The sequence below is a fragment of the Apium graveolens genome, chromosome 5 (assembly GCF_009905375.1).
Source record: "Apium graveolens cultivar Ventura chromosome 5, ASM990537v1, whole genome shotgun sequence".
Classification (NCBI taxonomy): Eukaryota; Viridiplantae; Streptophyta; class Magnoliopsida; order Apiales; family Apiaceae; genus Apium; species Apium graveolens.
The window spans coordinates 5,796,069-5,818,986 of NC_133651.1; the positions used below are offsets into that span (position 1 = coordinate 5,796,069).

General features: G+C 35.5%; 2 protein-coding genes and 2 pseudogenes across 2 annotated transcripts; all 4 read right to left on the reverse strand.

Moving 5' to 3' along the window:
* Window positions 1–11,363: 11,363 nt before the first annotated feature.
* LOC141662091 (putative receptor-like protein kinase At5g24010) lies at window positions 11,364–14,157 on the reverse strand (annotated as a pseudogene).
* Window positions 14,158–14,512: 355 nt separating this feature from the next.
* LOC141662089 (cytochrome P450 81Q32-like) lies at window positions 14,513–18,671 on the reverse strand. The gene is made up of 2 exons (XM_074469140.1): window positions 17,749–18,671; window positions 14,513–15,269 (listed from the first exon to the last, which is right to left on the reverse strand). Exons 1-2 carry the CDS (start codon window positions 18,622–18,624, stop codon window positions 14,661–14,663), a joined length of 1,485 nt encoding a protein of 494 aa, XP_074325241.1. The 5' UTR covers window positions 18,625–18,671; the 3' UTR covers window positions 14,513–14,660.
* Window positions 18,672–19,275: 604 nt separating this feature from the next.
* LOC141659689 (cytochrome P450 81Q32-like) lies at window positions 19,276–19,887 on the reverse strand. Its single transcript, XM_074466616.1, has one exon. It carries the CDS (start codon window positions 19,885–19,887, stop codon window positions 19,276–19,278), a length of 612 nt encoding a protein of 203 aa, XP_074322717.1.
* Window positions 19,888–21,016: 1,129 nt separating this feature from the next.
* On the reverse strand, window positions 21,017–22,776 carry LOC141662090 (xyloglucan galactosyltransferase XLT2-like; annotated as a pseudogene).
* Between the last annotated feature and the right edge of the window lie 142 nt (window positions 22,777–22,918).

Here is a 22,918-nt window from a genome sequence, read left to right on the forward strand (position 1 = left end):
AAATGATCAGATCAGCATTTTTTTCTTTGAGGGGGAAGTGTCTCTGGAACTGGAGAGACGCACAAGGGTGGCTGAGCAGCAATGCCTTGCTGCTCTGGAGTTGCAGGTAGAGCCGGCCAAACGAGCGGTTTGGCTCGGCCCGACCGGGAACCGGCTCGCCTGAAAATCGCGTAAGTCGGCTCGTTACGTGCCGATTCAGAATTCGGCACAAACCGTCTGTACAAATGAACCGAGCACGAGTTGAAATCTGGGAGACCGTGACCGGCCCGGCACGGCCCGCTAAACCGGAACGAATAAGCCGGAACCGAACCGCCCGGCACGGCCCGCCAACCGGCCCGCGAATCACGAGTTATTCCCCTCCAAGGCTCTCCAACGTTAACCTGCAGTTATTCTCCAACGTTAACCTGCAGCAACGTTCACCTGCTGCAAGCCTGCAACTGCAAGACCTCCTCCAAGGCTCCAACGGTTACCTCTTTATTGTCTATAAATAAAGTCTACCTCACTGTGTAGCTCTCACTCACTATCAATCTTTCAATCTCTCTCACTCACTCGATTTATCTCTGTTCTCTCAAGCTCTCTGCTCACAAATCACAATACACACTCACATCACATCACAAGTCACAACCTCACACAACACAGACACAGGTCACTTACACGGTTCAGGCGAAGCTACACGGTTTTTTCGGTTTTTTCGAACAAATCCGGCAACACTGCAACAAATTAAATTCCGGCGAGTTCAATTTTTTATTTCTGAACAATGGAAGAAGGAAGGGGTACTATTTCTTCTCAGGGATCGAGTCAAGCAACTTCTATGCGACCTCCTCGACCGGAAGTTGGTAAAATTCTTCCTCAGTTTTTTTGATATAATGTTCATATTCGTGTTCTTAAATTTTCATTTTTTTTATGAAAAAATTCTACCTCACTGCATTTTCGAATGATGTATAATTTTTTTTTATGTTTTTTGTATATATTCGAATGCTGTATAATTTTTTTATGTTTTTTATGTTAATTTTGTATATATTCGAATGTTGTATATTATTAATTTTGTATATGTTCGAATTTTGCAGGGCCCTCTTGTACGTCTACGAGACATTCCTCGCACGTTTGGAATTATTTTTCGAGACATGCAGTACCGGAAGATCCCAACAAATTTAAATGCTTTTGTTTACTTTGTATTCAAAGCGGCCGAAATCAATCCCCGTTTCTTCACTCTAAAGGTGCCGGCACAGGTACACTTGATCGACACTTGAAAACGCATCACGGAATTTCGAAACAAAGTCACGAAAGTGGAGAAGCACGCGGGGAATCACCGCAACAAACACAAATTGGTGGTTTTGTGACATCGTCTCCCGGTGGAGGTATGCCTTTCCACTATAGTCGAGATAAAATGATCGAATCTTTTGCTACTTATGTTACACTAGACGAGTTACCTTTTTCTCACGGTGAGAGTCCTAATTTAGAGCACATGATGAAAGAATCAATAAACCCGGCTTTTAAAAGAATTCCTAGGAACACGCTTAAACGTCACACACAAAAACAATATTATAGTCAACGTGCGCAATTAATTGAATTTTTTCGTGATTATGATGGCATGGTTTCTTTAACTAGTGATTGTTGGAGTTCGAGTTGCGGTGAGCCATATATTTGTGTTACCGTGCATTGGATTGATTCTGATTATTTTTTACAAAAACGAATAATTGCCTTCGATGTTATGGACGAGCAACACACGGGTTATAATATAAAGACGAGAATTGTCGAAACTATTAACGATTTTAATTTGCAACACAAGGTGTTTACTATTTCTTTGGATAATGCTTCGGCAAATGATAAAGCTATTTACTATATTGCACAAGATATTCCTACTACTTTAGACGGTCTTTTTTTGCATGTTAGATGTTGTGCACACATTGTCAATTTATCGGCTCAAAAGGGTATTCAACAAATAACCGAATTTTTAGCACCTATTAGAAAAATAATTAAGTATTTACGTATCACACACACATTAAAGAGACAATATAAAAAATTGTGTAGGGAAAATGGATTAATACCCAAAAAGTGGGGAATTGATTGCCCCACGAGATGGAGTTCGACTTATAAATTACTATGCGAGGCAATTAAATATAAGATAGTTATCACCGAGTTATATAATTCCGATCCAAGAAATCAAGTGGAGGATAGACTTATTACCGAAAATGATTGGGACTTGGCAAATAGGGTACGTGATTTGCTTGATTGTTATGCACGTGGTACTAAGATATTTTCTTACGTTTACGAGCCAAATGTACATCTTGTTATTATTGAGTGTGTTAATATTATTACTACTTTAAAAGCATATGAAGAAGATAATTGTTTTGGTGCAATTATTGTTGATATGAAAAAAAAGTGGATAGAATATTTTACCGAATTTCCTTTTATTTATGGTGTTGCATGTCTTATTGATCCCGATGTTAGAAAAGAAGGTTTAGAAAATATGTTAGAACATTATTACTCGGTATTAGGAGTTTCATATAATCACGTGCTTTATGTGCAAAATTGTTTAGACTTGTTACACCGTCTTATAGATCTGTACACTCCTAGAACTCAAAATATTATACCACCTAAGACTAGTCAGTCTAGTAGGTTTAATCCCACATTGCTTGGTATCCTAACTAAAAAACAAAAGTGTAGAATTTCCGAAAATGCATCTACACCTCAAACTTCATTTAGCATGCTTAGAGAGTTTTTTTCATATAACTATGAGTTCGATGAGGATTTTTCAATACTAACATGGTGGAAGAATCACGAGAACCAATTTCCGGTATTAGCTAAAATTGAAAGGGACATTTTAGTAGTTCCCGCCTCTACCATTGCTTCCGAGTCTGCTTTTAGTGCCGGTAGAAGAGTATTGGACGAGAAAAGATCAAGTCTTGCACCGGATGTGGTCAAGATATGTGTTTGCAAAAAGGATTGGGATCAAGCGGCAAAGAGACAACAAGGGATGAAAAAAGATGATTCGGACGGCGAAGAGGATACTTGGATGACGATGGACACTTCATCGGAATCGGGTATGTCAGCGAACGATCCACGAGAAGAAGAAGAATTTGATTAGTTGATACTATTTGTTTGCCTTGTATTTTTAAAATTTGTTATATTTTGTATCTTATTTTTAGAGAGGAGTCCTCTCAAATCAATTGTAACATTTTTTTTAATTAATAAAATTTATAGAGGTACTGTCCTCTTTTCCTTATAAACATGTTAGTTTTATAAATTCAAAAAAAAATATAAAAAAAATAAAATTGAAAATGTTAAAAATTGAAAATGTTAATAACTGAAATATTATTTGCAATTATTTTGATTCTAGCCGTGTAAACTTTACAATGCACTGCTAAAAATATAAATATATAATTATGGTGAATCACAATTTTCAAACACAAACACAACTCAACGACAGCCTAAACCATCAGTCCATCACAAAGTCACAATTCACCATCAGTCCATAAATCACCAAAGTCACAATTCACCATAAAAAAAATAAATCAATACTGCCACTTGAACCGGACCGCCTAAACCGTGAATTCGCCTGATTCGCCTGGATTCAATTCGTCTTGATTCGTGAACCGTGAATTCCTGAACCGCCTATTCGCCTAGCTCGGGAAATTCGTGTAATTCACGAGCCGAACACGGCTCATTGTTTCATCACACCGGCCCGACTCGGCACGGTTCGTTCACTACCACGGGCCGGTCACGAGTTATCCGAGCATTGAACCGGACCGCCTAAAAATCGGCACGGCACGCTCGGCCCGATCGTATGGCCACCTCTAGTTGCAGGAGAGGATCATCTCTCTTGCACACTGCATGTCCAGAGCTTATCAGCGCAGGGCAAGGAGGTTGGAGACCGAGAAGAAGAAGCCCAAATTAGAGTAGTTAGGATTAGGATTTACTTGATGTAATCTGAATCTCAATGTACTTTGTGTTTAATGTTAATGAAAATTATCTTTTTCTTTATTAATTTATTTTTGTTGCTTGCTGTTTATGTCTTGATTGCCTTATGTTTACAAAGTAATTGATTATTAGTTTTCCTATCATAATGCTTGCCACTGTCTATCTCAATCCTTATGCCTAATTAAATCTTCAAACAGACAAATATGTCCAATGCATTACAGGTTCAACACAATCCACTCAGACAATAACAGGGAATTCAAATTATCAATCAACAAGTATTTTTGTTAAATTGCAGCTAAAACACTTACAAACCAAACTGCAGTTCTCCCAGATACAACAACACAAACACAAACTCAAACACAATCTCACTCAGGTGCCTCTCAAAAGAAACCTGTTTTATAAAAGGACAGTAATTTCATAATATTCTTTAGATTGCTTTGGTTGAGAAGAGAAACCACCACTAACATGAGAAATTTATCAGTGTATACTGAATATTCCATGAGTATCATAAATGCACCTTTATGTGCAAAACAATCCTCACAGACTAAAAGGTTTGAGGATAGTACTCCTGAGGGGGAGCTATCTAAATCATCTCCAATTCAATTGGAGGTTCCTTATGAAGGAACAACTCCCCTCATAACTCTAGCAAAAGTTGTCTTCAGAGTCAAAGCTAGAAGTACAATTGCCTATGACAATGTCATGTGAAGGGCAAGTATAGCACCTTTATGTGCCAGTGTGTTGCAAGACACACAAGGGTTTGAGGCTGGTGTACCTGATAGTAACCCAGTCAAATCCCCTCCAATTCCGTTGGAGGTTCCCGCTACAAGTGAGGAACAACACACTATCAAAACCACAGAGCAATCTGTGACCCAAATCACAGGTGTTCTTAATGATTCATTCACCTCACAACTTTTAACTAATATTCTCTTTTCTGATGAAATGAGTATGATTAGACCTATATGGATTACCCCTAATCATATGATCAAAGACTAACTCTTCTCAGCCACATCTTATTTTTGTAAGTCAAACAATCAACTGAGTCTTTCATGTGAGAACAAGAGAAAAGATTGAGAGAAAAACAGAGAATAAGAGAGGCAAGTATCCATTTTGGCAAAAGGAGAGGTAGATGAGTGTCTGGATTTAGTAATCCTTGTGAGTGAACTCTGACTATCAAAAGTCATGAGACTAGTGCAGTGAGAAATAATGAGACTACTTATTCAAAAGAACAGAGAGCTTAGGATTTTTATTACTGACAAATTTTTTTTGGATCTAAGTGAAACTCCTATTCTATTTGATAAACTCATCACCACACATCTCACTGAAGATTGAACTGCAGACAGTGTTCTAAATGGACAATGACAGCAGTTTGAACAATGTGCATCTAGCTGGATCTTTCTACCTGGAGATAATGTCAAAAAGGGGGAGAATAAATATCTAAATGCCTGCCAAAACAGCTGATGGATGTTGCCAGATAAGAAAATTTTAATGTTTACAGGGGAAGAGAAGAGTAAATCTAAATGCACCTCAACCAAAGAAGACCAGATGGGGAGAACCTCTGCATTTAGATAAAGTTTTGACATCATCATTCAGAACTTGTGCATAATTTTATAATGAACAAGTTGGGGGAGATTGTAATATATAAGTGATGATGTCAAAGATCGCTGGAGATAACAATGTCATTAGTATCTCTGATCAGAGTATGAAGCAAGCCAAATGTACACCTAATCTGAGTAGGAGATTAATGAAATGTTATTTTTATAATTAGTTAAACTTGGGGTTAGTCTTGTTAACAGCATGAAGTTGTATTAAGCAATCTTCTCTCAAATTGGGGGAGATTGTTGTAAAAGACATGCTTGTACCTTAACAAGACTAAGACACTTTGTCAACCATAAGTAAGTTGTATTGTTATCTAAGTTTGTATTTTGTACTTGTAACACTTAAAGTCTGTAAAAATATAAAGGAACAGACTGGAGCCTTTTTCTGAAACAGTATCAAGCCTAAGGATTCTATCTGGAAGAAGATCAAGAAGATCATGCCTTAGAAGAATTTTTGAAGAAGCTTGGAGTTGAATAAATTTGTTTGGAGAAATATACTCTAAGTCAAGATCTCTACAAGTCACAGATTTAATGTTATAGAGAAATCATTCGAGAACTCCAGAATGGCTTATCGAGCAGTCAGAAAGGCTACTAGAGAACTCAGGAAGATATCGACAAGCCAATTTGAAGAATTGAAGATTGGAGATATCAACAAGTCATTCCTTCACTAGAGAACTCAGAGCTATCGACAAGTCTACATTCAGTAGAGAACTCTGAGTTATCGATAAGTCAAGTTCCACTAGAGAACTCAGAGATATCGATAAGTCAAAATTCACTAAAGAAATCTGAGATGTTGACAAGGTGAATTTTACTAAAGAACTTTGAGATATCAACAAGTCAAGAAGCCGCTAGAGAACTAAGAGTTATCGATAAGTATTTAGCAAAAAAAAAGAGTTATCGATAAGTCAAAGTGAAGATGTGAAGATTAGTGAACTTGACAAGCCTAAATCTCTTATAGAGAACTGAAGATATTTACAAGCCAAATTGAATATGGAGTACCAGAGATCTCGATAAGCCAATATACTTATCGAGATGTCAAATGTTTTACAGACCAAAACTGGAGATCTCGAGGTACAGTCTCAACTGTACAGAATTGCAGACCAGTTCAATATCCAAAATAAACAATCAACAAACAATCCAACAGCTGGATTGACAAGTCTACAAAAAGCAGCTTGAAGAATGTGCAAGATCAGTGATAAAGATTAACTAACAGAGGAAGAAAGTAAACACGGGATGCTAAAGATATGTTAAGCCAGAAATGGAAGATTTATTTTTCTATAAATAGAAATGACAAGTGACAGTTTAGAAAAGCTAATAGCATGTTTTATTATCCACTGTGTAAACCAGCAGTTAACTAAGTTATAAAATTAACACTGGTCCTTTAGTTAGTTGTAACAATTTAGATCAAAATTCTTGTAACACTCTCAAGGAGAAGCTGAGCTCTTTAACATCAAAGAGCTTAGAAATTTTGTAGCAAAACAGTCTTAATTTTAATATAAAATTAAGTGAGTTTTGAAGATCTGTGTTCTTTATTTTCTGCAAGTTTAAATTCTGCATGAACACTTTTATATACAAGATTTAATTTACTTTGTTCAACCATTAACTTTTAATAAAAGCCTAAAATCAGAAAAATACATTCACCCCCCCCCCTCTGTGTGTGATTCATTACCTAACAGCCAGCTTCATCACTTTGTGTAGACATAGTAGCAGCAATCTTCCTATCTTTAAAACTCTTAAAATTTGGTGGATAGCCATGGAGTTTACAGCATCTCTCATTATTGTGACAAGCAATCTTAAAATGAGTGCAAAATTATTGTGAACCAAGCTTCTTGACACAAGTTCCCGCATGCTTAGAATTAGTTACACCAACTCCATTAGTAACACCAGTTGGCCTGAAACTTCTGGTACTGTTAAACCTTTTGTTTTCTGAATAAAATGCAAGAGAATCAGTTTGAACACTAGATTGAGCAATTTTTTTGTGCCTTTCCTCCTAGGCAAACAATCTGTAAGCGCTGGTAACATTTGGCATGGGATAATGCATCAGTATATTAGCTCTCACAGCAGAATATTCATCCTTTAGCTTCATCATAAATTGAATCATTCTTTGTGTTTTTTGCATCTGTTGAACTCTCTGTTCAAGATTACAGGTGCACTTTAAGCATGTGCATTGAGTAACGGATTGACATCACTCATGGCTTCCCATAGTGACTTAATCTTCGTAATAGTAACTATACATCTTGAAGAGTCTAACTATTTCTCATATTGTATATTACAAAGTAAGAGATAGAGAATGTTTCTAAGGTTATATCAACACTCTTACTTAGCCACTAAACATCTAACTCACTTGCTAAATACTAATGCTAGATTTAGTAACTAATCCTTGCTAATGTGTTAATTCTAATTATTGTTGATTTGTCAAATTTGTCATGGAAGAAGTAGGAACACCAACACAACATTACACATATGACACATGAGAAAATCTGGAGGAGTAGCTAATCATTTTTCAGAGTCTTACGTAAAATACGTAATTTTTGCTAACAAATGTGCAACGATATTAAAATACTTTGGACCAACACAACTAACATTTTATTAAAGTATTTAAGGATATGCCTATAATCATCAATAATCGTATCAAAATAGATGTGCCCTCTATCGGTATGAATCGCATCCACTGCTCCTTTTGCATCACACTCAAATATATATTTGTTCCTCCTCCATTCCTTTGTCCCCGATAATGCTTATTGAAGTCACATTGCTACCATTTTCCTAGGCTACACTTGACCCTGAATCACCTCGCTCCGAGCTCGAATAAAACGCCCGTGATCGTCCCAAATAACACAACCCACCCCATTTGTTCAGTTCTCGGTTGGCACGCAACATCAATATTAATTTTTAACCAATCATCAGGTGACTTATATGTTGGGTTAAATATCAATGTGGTAACTTAACTAAAAGCTCTTTAATCATTAAATTTAATGGGGTATTATTTGAATTACTAAAATTATAATAAAATATCAAACAAAGAACTCAAAATATGTGTTCGAGAATCAAAAATTATTTTATGAATTTCTAAACATTTTTATTGAATCATATTACAAAAAATTGAAAAATTATAAATTTCTAGTATTTTAGATGATATAGTGAGATTTATAAAAATTTATTTACTAATTATTTTTATTTAAATAAAAAAATGACTACAAAATTAAAAATAAATAGTAGATAAATTTTTAAGAATTTTACTATATTATCTAAAATGTCATAATTCATACATTTTCATTTGGTTATAATAGAATTTAAGAAAAATATATAGAACTCCATAAAATAATTTTTAATTCTCGAGATATCTGTTTGATATTTATAATGACTTTAGAGCATCTCCAACCATCACCCATGTTAGCTAAAAAGTCTAGTACTCCAATCATGATACTTCATGATACTTGTTAGCAAAAACTTTAGATGTCATGTATCTCATCTTCTATATTTGTTGATCCTCTAGTCATTAGCTAAAATATCCACGTCGGATTTCTGCCAACTTTCTGTCTTTTTTAACCTAACTTTGCACATCAATACATACATATATTCATATTATTTTTATATTTAATATATATGTGTTAAAATTTTGTAAAACTAAATATTTTCTAAAAAAATAACAAACCCCAAAAACAATTAAAGAACATGCTAAAACACATAACATGCTCCAGAATGGCGTAACACGTAACGATAATGATGCTTTAAATTGCATTTTTGAAATTCAGAAAAATGAAAATGCACCAAATTAGAATAAGAAACATATATTTATTTATTAACCACATAATTACAGTCACTAAATTTCCCATGTATTACATTATTTAATATTGATATTGAAGAGTATCTGTACTATACTATGCTATAATAGCCGGAATGGGGTATAATTTGTAATTTGGTTAACCCCTCGTTTTGGTATCCATTTTCATCACGAACGTCGGATCTTCTTCATCAAATAATCAGAGTCGTTAGATCCAAATACTAAGAAAATACACTCTATCATGACCGTCGGATCTTCTTCATCAAATAATCAGGGTCGTTAAATCCAAATACTAAAAAAATACATTTCACAAGTTCTTACGTTCGAATCCCGTCAAAAACAAACATTTATATTATTATTTATAAAGATACATATAAGTTTTGAGGTTCGAATACCGTTAACAACAACATTTATATTGTTTATAAAGATACATATAAGTTTTCAGATTCGAATCTCACTTACCAACAACAAACATTTACATTATTATTTATGATAAGATCTCATCAATCATATAGTACTAGTTGGTAACCCGTGCGAAGCACGGGCCCGAAATTAAAAATAATATTATCACATTATTATTTGCATAAAACTGAAACTCATAATCCGTGCAAAATACAGATTTAAATATAATAGATGAAATGCTATTAAAATATGTAGTTAAAAAAATCGAAGTTAAGTGTAACTCTAAAATTTCACCGTATAAGTCTAGTTATGCATGCACCTAATTATTTACTTATACAAATCTGGCATGTTAACTTATTAAAACGATTTTATTAAAGTAAACCGACGCTTCGATGTTCAGCAACAAATAAAAATTGAAGGAAAATAAAATTTACTGAGAGTAGAAGTTAATTTTTGTCAGTTGAGATTTTATTACATAAAATTTTAAAAATAGTTGCATAATTTTTCAATGTGTACCAAGATTTGGGACCTAAACATGGTTTACCTTATTAGTATAGATAGTTGATAGTTGATAACCCAAAATACGGAACCGAGACTAAAAATATCGAATTAATATTTGTAGAGAATTATTCATAATATGTGCGAAACACGAATTAAAATTAATATATTAATATCAAATATTAAATTGGTAGTTTCAAAAAATAGTTATGTGGTTAAAAAGAATCGAATCAGTTATGAAATTTTCCACTATAATTCTAGTTTTGCATTGTTTTACTTGATATAGAAATCTAACATATTAGTTTTATTTTTGTGAAACTGAACTATCTTACGAACCAAATATTTGTTCTTTAAATAATTTAATATTAATTAATATTATCTTATAATTATCTTATAATTAGCCTTTTCAATATAGTTTATTTAATATTACATAATTATCGATAAGAATTAATTTACAAATTAAAAGTAAATAGATGTTATTAAACTTAATTTAATATTACTTAATATAATTTAAATACAGCCCATAAATTTGTTATTGTTAAAATATCTTTTTTAATTTTAAGTAAATAAACGTTGTGATGGACTGGTAACAAATACGATCGTTAAATCAATAATTTTCAGTTTAAAAGTTAATAAATATTACTAAAGTCATTTGCTATTACTTAATTATTTTTAAAATAATATTATCCAATTTAAAAGTAAACTGACATTTGACACTAACTAATAGAAAATAAAGTTCACAGTGAATAGAAGTCAATTTGTGTTAATAGTTTACTTTGCGGTTTGTAGTTTTCAAAATAAAAGTAAATATATGTTATTTTACTTAATTTAATGTAACTTAATAAATTTTTTAATATAATTTATAAATAAATAAAGTTTAGAGAGAATATAAGTCAATTTATGTTAGTAATTTACAAAGAATGGAAATCTTGTGTTAAAAATAAAGTTTATAAAGAATAGAAGTCAACTTATGTCAGGTAAGTACCAAAATTTGGTACTTTAGTACTTTTTGAACCAAATTATACATAGTTTCGCTTATTAATAAATAGTAAGTATAGATTTATGCTATGTGAACCTAACTTAAACTTATAATTATATAATTATTATTTAGTATTTGATTATTTATATAAAATTTTAATAATTAGTACTCACTAGTAAGCAAATAAAAAACAAAACAACATTATGCGAGTGAAACAACCTCAAGCAAAACAACATTAGAAGTTCAGCTAAGAAATTACATAACCTTATTTGCAATCCAAAGAGTAATTAAAATACAACGCAAAAAGTAAACCTTGAAACCATAAATTTATCTTGCCTCATCTATCCTCAGCTGGGAGAAAACTTCAGTTGCATTTGCATAACTACTGTCAAGTATATCATCATCCATTCCTAGATGCATTTCATCTTCCGTCGATTGTCATGTTAGTGGAAGGCAATCGCTGAACACCAGGCAATGGAATGGCCCAGGAAACATCTGTGTTGCTGTTTTCGACATGAGGCTCACGCTGAAGCTGCAATGCATATTCCAAGTCCCAGATAACATCAACCATACTAGGCCTATCAGCTCCTTCTTCTTTAAGACACTTCGCCGCTGTTTCCCCGAATTTTCTTAAAGAGTTGGGATTAATTTTTCCCACAAGTGAAGGATCAACTATGTTTTCAAGTTCCCCCTTCTGCTGCAAATGTAACACCCCAGTCAGCCAAACCGACTTGCTCCGGAGGAAGCAATTTATTTATTACAGGCCTCGCACAAAGCACTTCGAGAAGAACAACACCGAAAGAGTACACATCAGATTTTAGAGTTAACTGCATGCATCTGTAGTATTCAGGATCAAGATAACCAAAGCTCCCTTTAACCGCGGTGCTGACATGTGTCTGCTCAGGTAGACCTGACCTTGAAATACCAAAATCAGATACTTTGGCCACAAAATCTTTGTCAAGTAATATGTTTGTTGACTTGACATCGCGGTGTATGATCCCCCCACCTGAACCTTCAGTATGAAGGTAATTCAGCCCCTTGGCTGCACCGATGCAAATCTGAAGCCTTTGATTCCAGGACAGGCTAGGCATTGCGCGTGACTTGGGGTCAGATTGTTTGTATAAATGATCTTGCAGTGTACCCTTCTCCATGAACTCATAAACTAGTATCATCTCAGACATTTCATCACAGTATCCAATTAAAGCAACAAGATGCCTGTGACGGATACTAGATAAGACCATAATTTCGGTCTGGAACTCTGGAAAACCTTGGCCATGTCCTGACTCGCTTCTTTTCACAGCCACTTTTACGCCATTCTTCAGAGTACCTTTATACACCTTCCCAAATCCTCCCTTACCAATTATTAATTTCGGATCAAACTTGTTGGTTGCATGCAGAATTTCTGAGAAGGCCAACTTCAGCTCAAGATTGAATGTTTGAAAATTAGATTCATTATTTGCAGTGCTCTCAGTAAGCCCACTGTAAAAGTTTCCTCCATATACATTCACCAAGGGCCATTCCGAATTCTCAACCTCCTTCGCTTTCCTCCTCCTACTGATTGCGAAAATCAATACCAAAACAAGTACAAAAGCCACTCCTCCAACAACAGAACCAATTATAATTATTATCAAAACTTTCTTATTTGTCTTCTTTTTTCCCAAACCATCTGGGCTCCTATCGTTCATCAGTTCCATAATCTCGAGCCCGTTCAAAAAAGCTGTTTGATTTTCTACACCAGGACCGATAGAGATATTTAACAAACCAGAAGTACTCGAATCTACCACAAAATCAGAGTAGAAAGGGGCTCTCAACTGGTTGTTTCTGTCCGAAATCTCGACACTGAAATTGCTATAGTACAATTTAAACTTATTAGAGTTTTGAGAGGGATTGACAATATCACAGAAATGAGCCCGGATAAAATATTTCATATTTCTCGTCACATTAAACTGCCATGTTATGTTGAAAAAATTATATAGACCCTCTGCATTCTTATTCATTTCTTTTGCGGTCTTATAGACAAGTTCAGGTGCAATATCATCGTTTGCTCCTCCTGGTAGATAATTTAGCTTACCTTGATAAGACAATGTTCCTTGCAACCTCCTTGCTATACAAAAAATCATCATCCGGTATCCAGTTCCTCCACAAAGTATCGTTTTCGTGGTTAAGTAATTCACCTCCAACATTAATTCTATAAACTGGACGTAAAATCTGATTCAACAAATTATTGTAATCATCATTGTCCTGACCAGGAATGTTTTGTATAAAATCTGTTGGAGCAAGAAATGTTTCAATCGCGCTCACGAATGCAAAAGATGATTTGGTAGGAGTAAAGGAAATTTCAAAGGGTCCAGCATCTATAGAGAAAATGAACTCTTTGATTACAGGAAATTTATCGCTATTATGGACTCTGAAATTTGATAATAGGGCAAATTTAGAAGCTGAAACACTGAAATTACCATCTACGAGATTTCTTGCTTGATATTGAAATGGATAGAAGTGAAGACGTACCACGTAGGTGCCATTATTTTCTATTTCAAGTTTGTACCTTGACGGGCTAGTAAAAACTCTTGCAGATTGATAGAGAGGTATGATGGTGGCAGTTGACTGTAGAAGCGGCCATGCCATCTGAGTTGAAGTCTGCGATAAATTCTCGGTTGTTAAGTGTGATGTTTGAGTTTGATCCGCAATTAATGAAGTGCTGTTCTGCAGATGTGAAGTACTGCGACTGTACTGATAAGCACTGCATGAAGAGGAGAGCAATGAACACTCCTCCTGCTCCGGAGCTGAGAGAATTCGAGATTTGCATTGAAGAGAAAAACATTTTGAAGTTTGTTATGACTGAATTATTTGCTTTTGATGGATTATGTTCAGCGGTTTATGATATATGGACGATTGAAATTATGGAAAGAATACAAAACATGCAAAAGCGTGGTTGACTTCAGCTTGACTTGCCGTAAGCAAGATGATATTTTGATGCCAAATGAGTGACTGATAAACAATATAGCCCCCCTTTCTCTTTTCCTTGTCTTTCATTGTTTGCAAGTAAACAAATTTTCTTTTTTTCCAGTCAACATATTTGAATTTTAAACATACAGATTTTGGCTAAATGAAAATGGATCCTCCCTCATTCACATCAAAAACACCAATCAAAATCATTCTATATTGCCACGACAGATCATTTTTGTAACAATTTTTTGTACTATTTTTTGTGGCTCTAGCATTAATCTTCCAATAAACTAAACTTTGCAGTATGTGGAGCAATGGAACTTAAGTTTGACACCTTCAACCCGCAATTATACCGCGCTTAAAATCTTAAAACAATGTAAACCAGAATTATAAGACAAAGAAAAATTAGCATCTGGTGCATCAGATGTATATAAAAATTTATAGAGTTAGGGCTCATAACACTCAATGTAGCTCAGATGTTATCTTTGTCTGTGACATTGCGAGTCTTACACATAGCTTGAACACTCTATGTATCTCAGATGTTAACTTTGTGTATGACACTGCGAGTCTTACACATAGCTTCTAGAGGCTCAGCTTTGGGCATCGTAAGTCCTTTTCCTTCAGTTAAATCAATTTGCTCATCACTAATTCGCTCCCAATCAAAGCATTGTATCAAGGACGCTAAAACCAAGCCCACCACACGATGAGCTAGTCCGTTCCCTGGACAAGACCTCCTGCCCATTCCAAACGGCATCAACTTGTGTGTTTCAACTTCTATGCCTTCAAATCTCTCTGGTTTAAAGCTTGTCGGATCATCCCACACCTTAGGATCCCTGTGAATTGACCAGGAGTTAACCAATACCAGGGTGCCAGCTGGAATGTCGTAGCCACCAACCTTACAGTCAGCTGATGCCTGGTGCGGCAACAATAAAGGTGTAGCTGGGAATAACCGAAAAGTCTCCAAGATGATATTATGGAGATAAGTTAATTTAGATAAATCTGACTCTTCAACAAGGCGATCTTGACCAATTACAGTATCTATTTCGTCTCTAGCTTTCTTCAACACATGTGGATGATTCAGTAAAAGAGTCATTGCCCATTCAATTGTGACGCCTGATGTATCTGATCCAGCAAATATCAAAACCTATTGTAACAAAAATATAGTGAGAAAGACAATATTTCGTAACCTACTTGAGGAATCTCTTACTAACTTCTTTAGCTAAATTCAGTCAAGTACCCGTATTTGAAGACATATTTAGTACCAAGCACAATGTTATCGCACAATGAACTAGATATCTGATATATACTCATCCATTCTCCACAATTTCGAAAACTGTAGATATTAACAATGGAAAGTACCAGATAAAGTATATATAGGCCAAAGAGCAAGATTCCCAGACCACAAAAAGAAACCAATGTCATCTCCAAGTTTTATATATAGTAGGTTGGCATTTGGTATGATAATCTGTTCATTACGACTAATGATTTCTTATTAAAAATAATTACAGATTATATTCAATTTAAGTAAATTTCCATTATAACAAAATTATCCAATAAAATAGAAATCAATTCAGATGGAGCATAACTCTCACTGAACCTTAGGATCCGCAGAATAACAAGATTCACGAAGGAAGACAATGGGCAGCTCCATTAGAAAAACAGTGTAAACAAGTATAGTTCAACTAAGTTATAAGGTCTTTACACTCATGGACCAACAAACAAAGGCAGGAACTTACTACATAGAATAATAAGATGTTTTGAGATATAGGACCTAAATCATCTTCTTCTTCCTTTTTTTAAAAAAAAGGAGGCAAGCAGGGACTTAATAGGGGCCCTCCTATCCCTATACTTGCTCACAGGTGCACTGAGTCGCAAACCCTCCAGGCTCAATTCCTTGATACCTAGAGAAGAGGGACATCCGTTCTACGATCCAGGGATATGATATAAGTGATCAGTTATGATTTATGAAGTAGATCTATTTTCGACATTCCACTATCTATCTACCTTAGTTAAGTCTATGGTTATGTTCATAGACTGCCCTTCCTATCCTACAATCAATCCTGTCATGTCTAACCTGCTAAAACTAATTTAGGTCTACTGCACTTGAGCATCTCAATTAACCATTTTATTAGTGTTTGGTGTTATTCATGATTTCCCGAGTTCAAGTATATTACAGCATATGCGCTTCTCGTCTATTAGCTAATTATGGTAATAGTATATACTTATCACCATTAGACCTTTAACAATGATACCACTGTAATAACTTGGCAGGATTTATTAAGATAAAGCAAATGATGAACCTATGGAGTTTCTACTCTCACCATTCCTATGCTCTTCAATCATTCCCTTCCAAAAGTTTATCCATTTCTTGAACAACAGGACTGCGCGCTTTTTATAATTCTTGTAATCAATCCATCTCAAAAATGGTAGGAAATTACCAGGATATGAAGCTCCAGCCATAAACAACACCTTCTCAATTAAATCCTGAACATGCTTAGCCTCCTCATGATCATCCACAACTTTGCCTTGGTATCTTTTTCCTGCAATCATCCTCATTATGACGTTGAAGGATAGATCATTCAAGTTCAATTTGAAGACTACTTTCCCAAACTCATTTCGTGTACTTTGAGAAAATCTGTGTAGAAACTGATTCACCTTATCCCTTGGCAACGACAGAAATGACTTGAATCGACTTGGGGAGAATATTTCAAGGGCAGAGAGACGACGAATATTTCTCCAGTGCTCACCATGGGAAGCATCAACCATTGTGGACCAGTTCCTGAGGTGGGGACGACTGGCTAAAACTTCGTTCCTCAACCTGGTGAAGACACGACAATGACAAGGAAAGAACCGAAACAGAGAGAAAAGACGAGGTCAATGGTTTTGCATAGGGTAACTAAGGTTCTGTGAGGTGGTGTCTTGTTTAGGTGAAGGTGACCTATTATTGGTAATTAAGGAAACGTCTAGGAGGTACGTGCATTGATTTCTTGAACAATTTGGAAACATATAGTATGAGCAGGATTCAGAGGGAGGCATACAATAACATGTTTAGATCCATAGTTTGGTTCTGGTGTTTGGATATGTAACTATATGCTCCACTTTCTTGGTCATGGACTAATGGACTCTTACAAGGATGTCCATCCAAAGAGTAACATATAGGTTATATTAGGGACGGAGCTCTCTGCATACATCAAATTAAGATATATGTCTATTGATAATTATGTAAAAGATAGTAAAACCAAAATTTGGCACTGTCCATCAATCTTACTATAGACATATAGCTTGGTCCATTTTTCTTTTACTAGCATACATTCCGGATCATTAGTCCGCTAATGCCCCTAAGAGTTTCAGTAGCCTCAAGCCTTTATTACTATATATTCCATTGTTATTCAATCTTAGTTAGCTCTGTTTTTTAGTCTAGTGTTCAATAACTTCCCCTTCTCACCATTGATCCCGGCCGCTCTAACCTGCTGAAACTAATTAGCTCTACTGGACTTGGACATTATCTTAACTAAACCATTTCTATTATTGTGTGGTATTATTCTTCTTTCCTAGCGTTTGAATTTAACAACATTAATTTATACGTCTTATCAATTGGCTAATTTTGGGATGAGTATGCGTACCACCATGAGACCTTTAATAATGATGTCGCTGTAAGAATCAGGCTCTGATTTCTGAAGAGAAAGCAAATGAGCAACCATGGAGTTTCTAGCCTCACCATTTTTATGCTCTTCAATTATTCCTTGCAAAAGCTTATCCATTTTCTTGAACAACGCGAATGCACGCTTTTTAAAATTCTTGTAATCAATCCAACTCAAAAATGGTAAGAAATCACCAGGATATGAAGCTCCGGCCATAGACAAAACCTCCTCAATTACATCTCGCACATGCTTAGCCTCCTCATTATCATGCACAACTTCCCCGTAGTATCTTTTCCCCGCAATCATCCTCATTATGATGTTGAATGCTAGATCAGTCAAGTTCGGTTTCAACACTACTTTTCCAAACTCATTTCGTGTGTTTTGAGATAATCCGTGCAGCAACTGATTCACCTCGTCCCTTCGCATTGACAAAAAAGAGTTGAGTCGACTTGTCGAGAATATTTCATGAGCTGAGAGACGACGAAGGTTCCGCCAGTTGTCACCATAGGAAACACTAACCATAGTTGACCAGTTGTAGCCCATGTGCTCCCCCAGAATGAGGCGGGGACGATTAGCTAAAACAATATCGTTTTTAGTGAAGCACTCCTCAACTGCGGCTGGTGAAGACACGACAACGACAAGGAAAGAACCGAAACGGAGAGAAAGGACAGGGCCAATGGTTTTGGACAGGGCGTCCAAGGTTCTGTGAAGCGGTTCCTTGATCAGGTAAAGGTGGCCTATTATTGGGAGTCTGGGAAAGGGACTAGGAGGTAAGTGTATTGATTTCTTCAACAGTTTCGAAACAAAGAGTATTAGCAGGATTGAGAGGGCAACATACAGTAACATGTTTGGATCCATGGTTTGAGTCTGATGTCTGGATATCTAATAATAGATATGAAAATTTATACTCTATGTTCTACCTACTTGTACAAGATAAGCCTTACTTGGTCTCTAAAGACTAGTTGTTCGTATGCTAGCACGTGTTAGAATATTAATATAAAATCATGCAAAGGGTCTTTTGAAGTTTTAGAACTACTTATTCCTTGATATATATATATCAGAGCTCAGACCCAGAGCTCAAGTCGACAAGAGTTGAGGCTAGAGTGTTAGAATATTAATATAAACAAGGGCGTCGAGCCAAAAGAGTATCAGTATATGTCTGTCAAGGACGGAGCATCTCATGTTGATATTGTTTGGTCCACTTGTTTTACTAGTATTTTATTGTCTGCTGTTAGATCCTTCAAGGACTTTTATACTGGATTGCTTAGAGTGTAAATTATTTATTTTCAATTCGATTTTGTAATATTCAAACACATGTTTATATCTACACTTAAGTATCAAATTTTGTACTGGAGAAGATTATCCTCAATTGCTAGAAATTTAATAAAAAGTAAAAATTAACTACAATATACTTATATCAAGCAAATATTAAGGGGATTAATTAGCATACGCACCTGTTACTTATATCAACCAAATAACATGGGGATTAATTAGCATACATACCGCTACTTATATTAAGCAAATAACAAGGAGATTAATTAGCAAACGTACCACCATAAGACCTTTAATAATGACGTCGCTGTGAGAATCGGGCTGCGATTCCTGAAGAGAAAGCAGGTGATCAACCATCGAATTTCTACCAGCACCACTTCTATGCTCTTCAATTATCCCTTGCAGAATTTGATCCATTTTCTTGCTTAACGCTGCAGCGCGTTTCTGATAATTCTTGTAATCAATCCATTTCAAAAATGGTAAGAAATCGCCGGGATATGAATTTGATGCAGCCAATACCTCTTCAATTATTTTCCGCACGTTCCTAGCCTCCTCTTCATCATCCACAACTTCTCCGTAGTATCGTTTACCTGCAATCATTCTCATTACAATGTTGAATGATAAAATGTTTAAATTCGGTTTCAGCACTATTTTATTAAACCCCGTTCGTGCATTCTGAGACAATGCGAGTAACAACTGATTCACCTCGTCCCTCCTAATCGACAAAAATGAATTTAGTCGGCTAATAGAAAATATCTCAAGGGACGAAATACGACGAAGATTTCGCCAGTGATCACCGTACGAAGCACCAGCCATAGTAGACCAATTATACCCCATGTACTTCCCCATGGTAAGGCGGGGGACGATCAGCTAAAACAACGTCGTTTTTCGTAAAACATTCCTCGACTGCGGCTGGTGAAGGAAACCACAACAGCGAGGCTCGGAACCGAATCGGAGAGAAATGATGGGGCCGAATTTTTTCGACAGGGCGTCTAAGGTTCGATGAAGCGGTGACTTGATGAGGTGAAGGTGGCCTAATATCGGGAGTGCTGGAAAAGGACTTGGAGGCAAATTGATTGATTTTTTGAACAACTTCGAAACCAAAATAATAACGAGGACTGAGATGGAGACATACAACATAATGTTCTGTTCCATGATTTGAGTCTGGTTACTGCTGTTTGCGGCTGCTACAAACAATTTTAACAAGACGAGACTCTTTTTATTATCCCGATTATAAGAAAATGCACCAGTATTTATGCTACAAAGATATGAAATAGCCACAAATCTTGCCAGAATGGCGACAGAAGTAAATTCTTATTCCGACATTTTAATTGAATTTTGTACATTAAAACATAGTATTCCTTTTAGAATGCACCAAGGCAATTGTTGAAAAAATATTTGACAGATAAAAGAATAGGATCTTATATACACGAAAGGTTTGTGAAATGGTATCAAATCAAAAAAAATAAAAAAATTCCGAATATAACTTATAAATTCAGGAAAAATTATCCAAAAAGAATAGTGTTACGAAGTAGAAGGTGCGTATTAAAACAATTTGAGGTACAAAAGATCAATATCACGTTCAAGAAATCTTAGATACTCTAAATAGTGTAAATATAACTTTATTTGTTATTTGAATATCATCAATGAAATAAAATTATAAAAAGTAAAATGAATTTGAATCATTTATTTTACTTGTCATATTTGACTTTCGTGTCAGATTAACCAAATTTTGAATGAAATTTATTAATATTTAATTAATTAATAAAAAAATCGTTGGATAGGATATTCAATCTACTTAAATATGTAATTTTCAGTTTTTTAAAATAATATAAGAATAATTTTTAACTTTTGATTAAAATTAATCAATTTAACCGATAAAAATAAAAATATATATGACAATTAAAAGGATCCGGGAGTATATAATGTCTCTTTGCGAACATTTTATTTCTAGTATTCCTAATTGATAAGTAATACAGCTGCAGCTGTTTCGCATTTCAGAATTTTAAATACGAAAATAAATAACAAAAAAACGCACCTTGTTTTCGAAATTATAAGCAAACGAAATGAAATATATGTTGCGAAGTTACAAATCTCGTTGTTTTCTAAACCTCTCTAAGACCCCTTCAACTGCAATATCAAAAGCATCCTTATAATTACTTGCTTAAACCCTCACTTGGAATTGCATATACAATTTTGGGTACCAACTCAATCACTCTCTCCTTCATTTCTGCAATCTTTTTTCTCATTAATCCTCTCAAGCACTTCCTTTACAGACGTACCATTAATCACATCAGTGTGATCTATAAAAACAGAGAAACTATCAGGTTCAGTTGGCAGGAACCACTCATACTGATCATACACGCTTCTTTTCCAGAAAAAAACCGGTATAGAACCTGCGATCATACAGTCGAAAATCGATCTTCGTGTATAGCTGTCGCCTCTAGGCTGTAGGCAGAAGTTCGAATCCAAAAGTGCTTCCAGAATCGCTGTGCTACCATTGGCACATTGAGTCAATGCACAGTCAACTACTGTACACGAGTCGTTTTCGTTCCTGCATTGGTTCAGTAAATATCCTCGGAAGTCATTTTTAATGTCGACACGTGTTGCGCCTACAAAGCTGGTGAGATGACTACGATTACGAGTGCGAATAAAATCCTGCCATTCGAGAATTTGTGTGTGAGAGTGAGGGTGGAAGCCAGTGGGATAAGGCACACCAATGTCATAGTAGTCTGATGGCGCTCTTTCAATTGTGAGGCGTGTGGTGTGCTGCATTAACGGCATGTTGAGGAAGCTGGAGCCCCAGAGTTTTTTCGGTTCAGTTAATCGTCGAAAATCCCAAGTGATCCTGCCGAGGGCGATGAAATGATCAGAACCGTTAGATCTCTTCCAATAAGGCTGGTCTCGTAGCCACATCAACAATATCTCGCAGAGATAATCACGTTCTTGTACTTTATTGTTGTCGAACAAATATTTACCAACTGCGAGGCCAACGTAAAATGGTACGTAGAATGCGGTAGCTGATTCTGGCGCCAACGCTCTGCATTTGTGCTTCATAATTCTATGATGATATATAATTTCTAATGAAAACTGATTTGTGCGATACCAGGCCGTTGCTAAACTAGCTGGCAAGACTCGATCGAACTCACTAGCTCTCCGACCATAGCCATTATTAGTTGCGATTCCACACTGCCAATGCCAGGGGTCTAAATCATCGCAATTGCTCAACAAATCTCTGTTGAACATTCGTGGCAAGTCGTACACGTAAATCCTACCAGAGTCACACTCGTCAGGAAGACTTGAATTTGTAGCGGACGAGAGATGCTCCTTTGATATAGGTAGCGAAACAGAGGGAGTACGTGTGACGAAGAAAATGAAGAAATGTATGAAGAGAAGGAGAAAAATAAAGAGACACTGGTGAGGCTGTAATGAAATGTTGTGACGGAGTGAAGTGAAAGCATTTTTAACAAGGGTTTTGAATTTTTTGGGAGTTTGAGGTTGAGAGGACAAGGATTCAATGGTGCTTGGAAGCATTGTACAAGTTGAGATTTTAGAATTAATGAATCAGAGTTATGGGAGGTAGTAAAGCTGATACATTAGTTAGATACCTATATCATGGTACAACTGATAAAAAGAAGTAAATCTACAGCACCGACAAATTTTAAGGTTAAGTTATTATTTTTGTACTTTATCTTTAGTAGTAACATTTGTTCTTGTGAGTTTTACTGAAACTATTTGTGCATTTTTTGGAATACTGCTAAAATTTCATAATAATCTCCTAATGACTTGATTAGTACGAATAAATTGTGCGTGAGTCTCGTTCGCCCACTCATCATACCGATCGAATGAAACACAAATATCATGATAAGAGTAAGAGTGT

Excerpts from the sequence above, each read along its gene's own strand:
- LOC141659689 (XM_074466616.1), bottom strand. The coding sequence starts at position 19,887 with ATGGGGAAGTACATGGGGTATAATTGGTCTACTATGGCTGGTGCTTCG.
- LOC141662089 (XM_074469140.1), bottom strand. The coding sequence starts at position 18,624 with ATGGATCCAAACATGTTACTGTATGTTGCCCTCTCAATCCTGCTAATA. Across the intron at positions 15,270-17,748 it reads TTATTAAAGGTCTCATGGTG|GTTTTGATATTTGCTGGATC; the intron begins GTACGCATACTC and ends TTGTTACAATAG.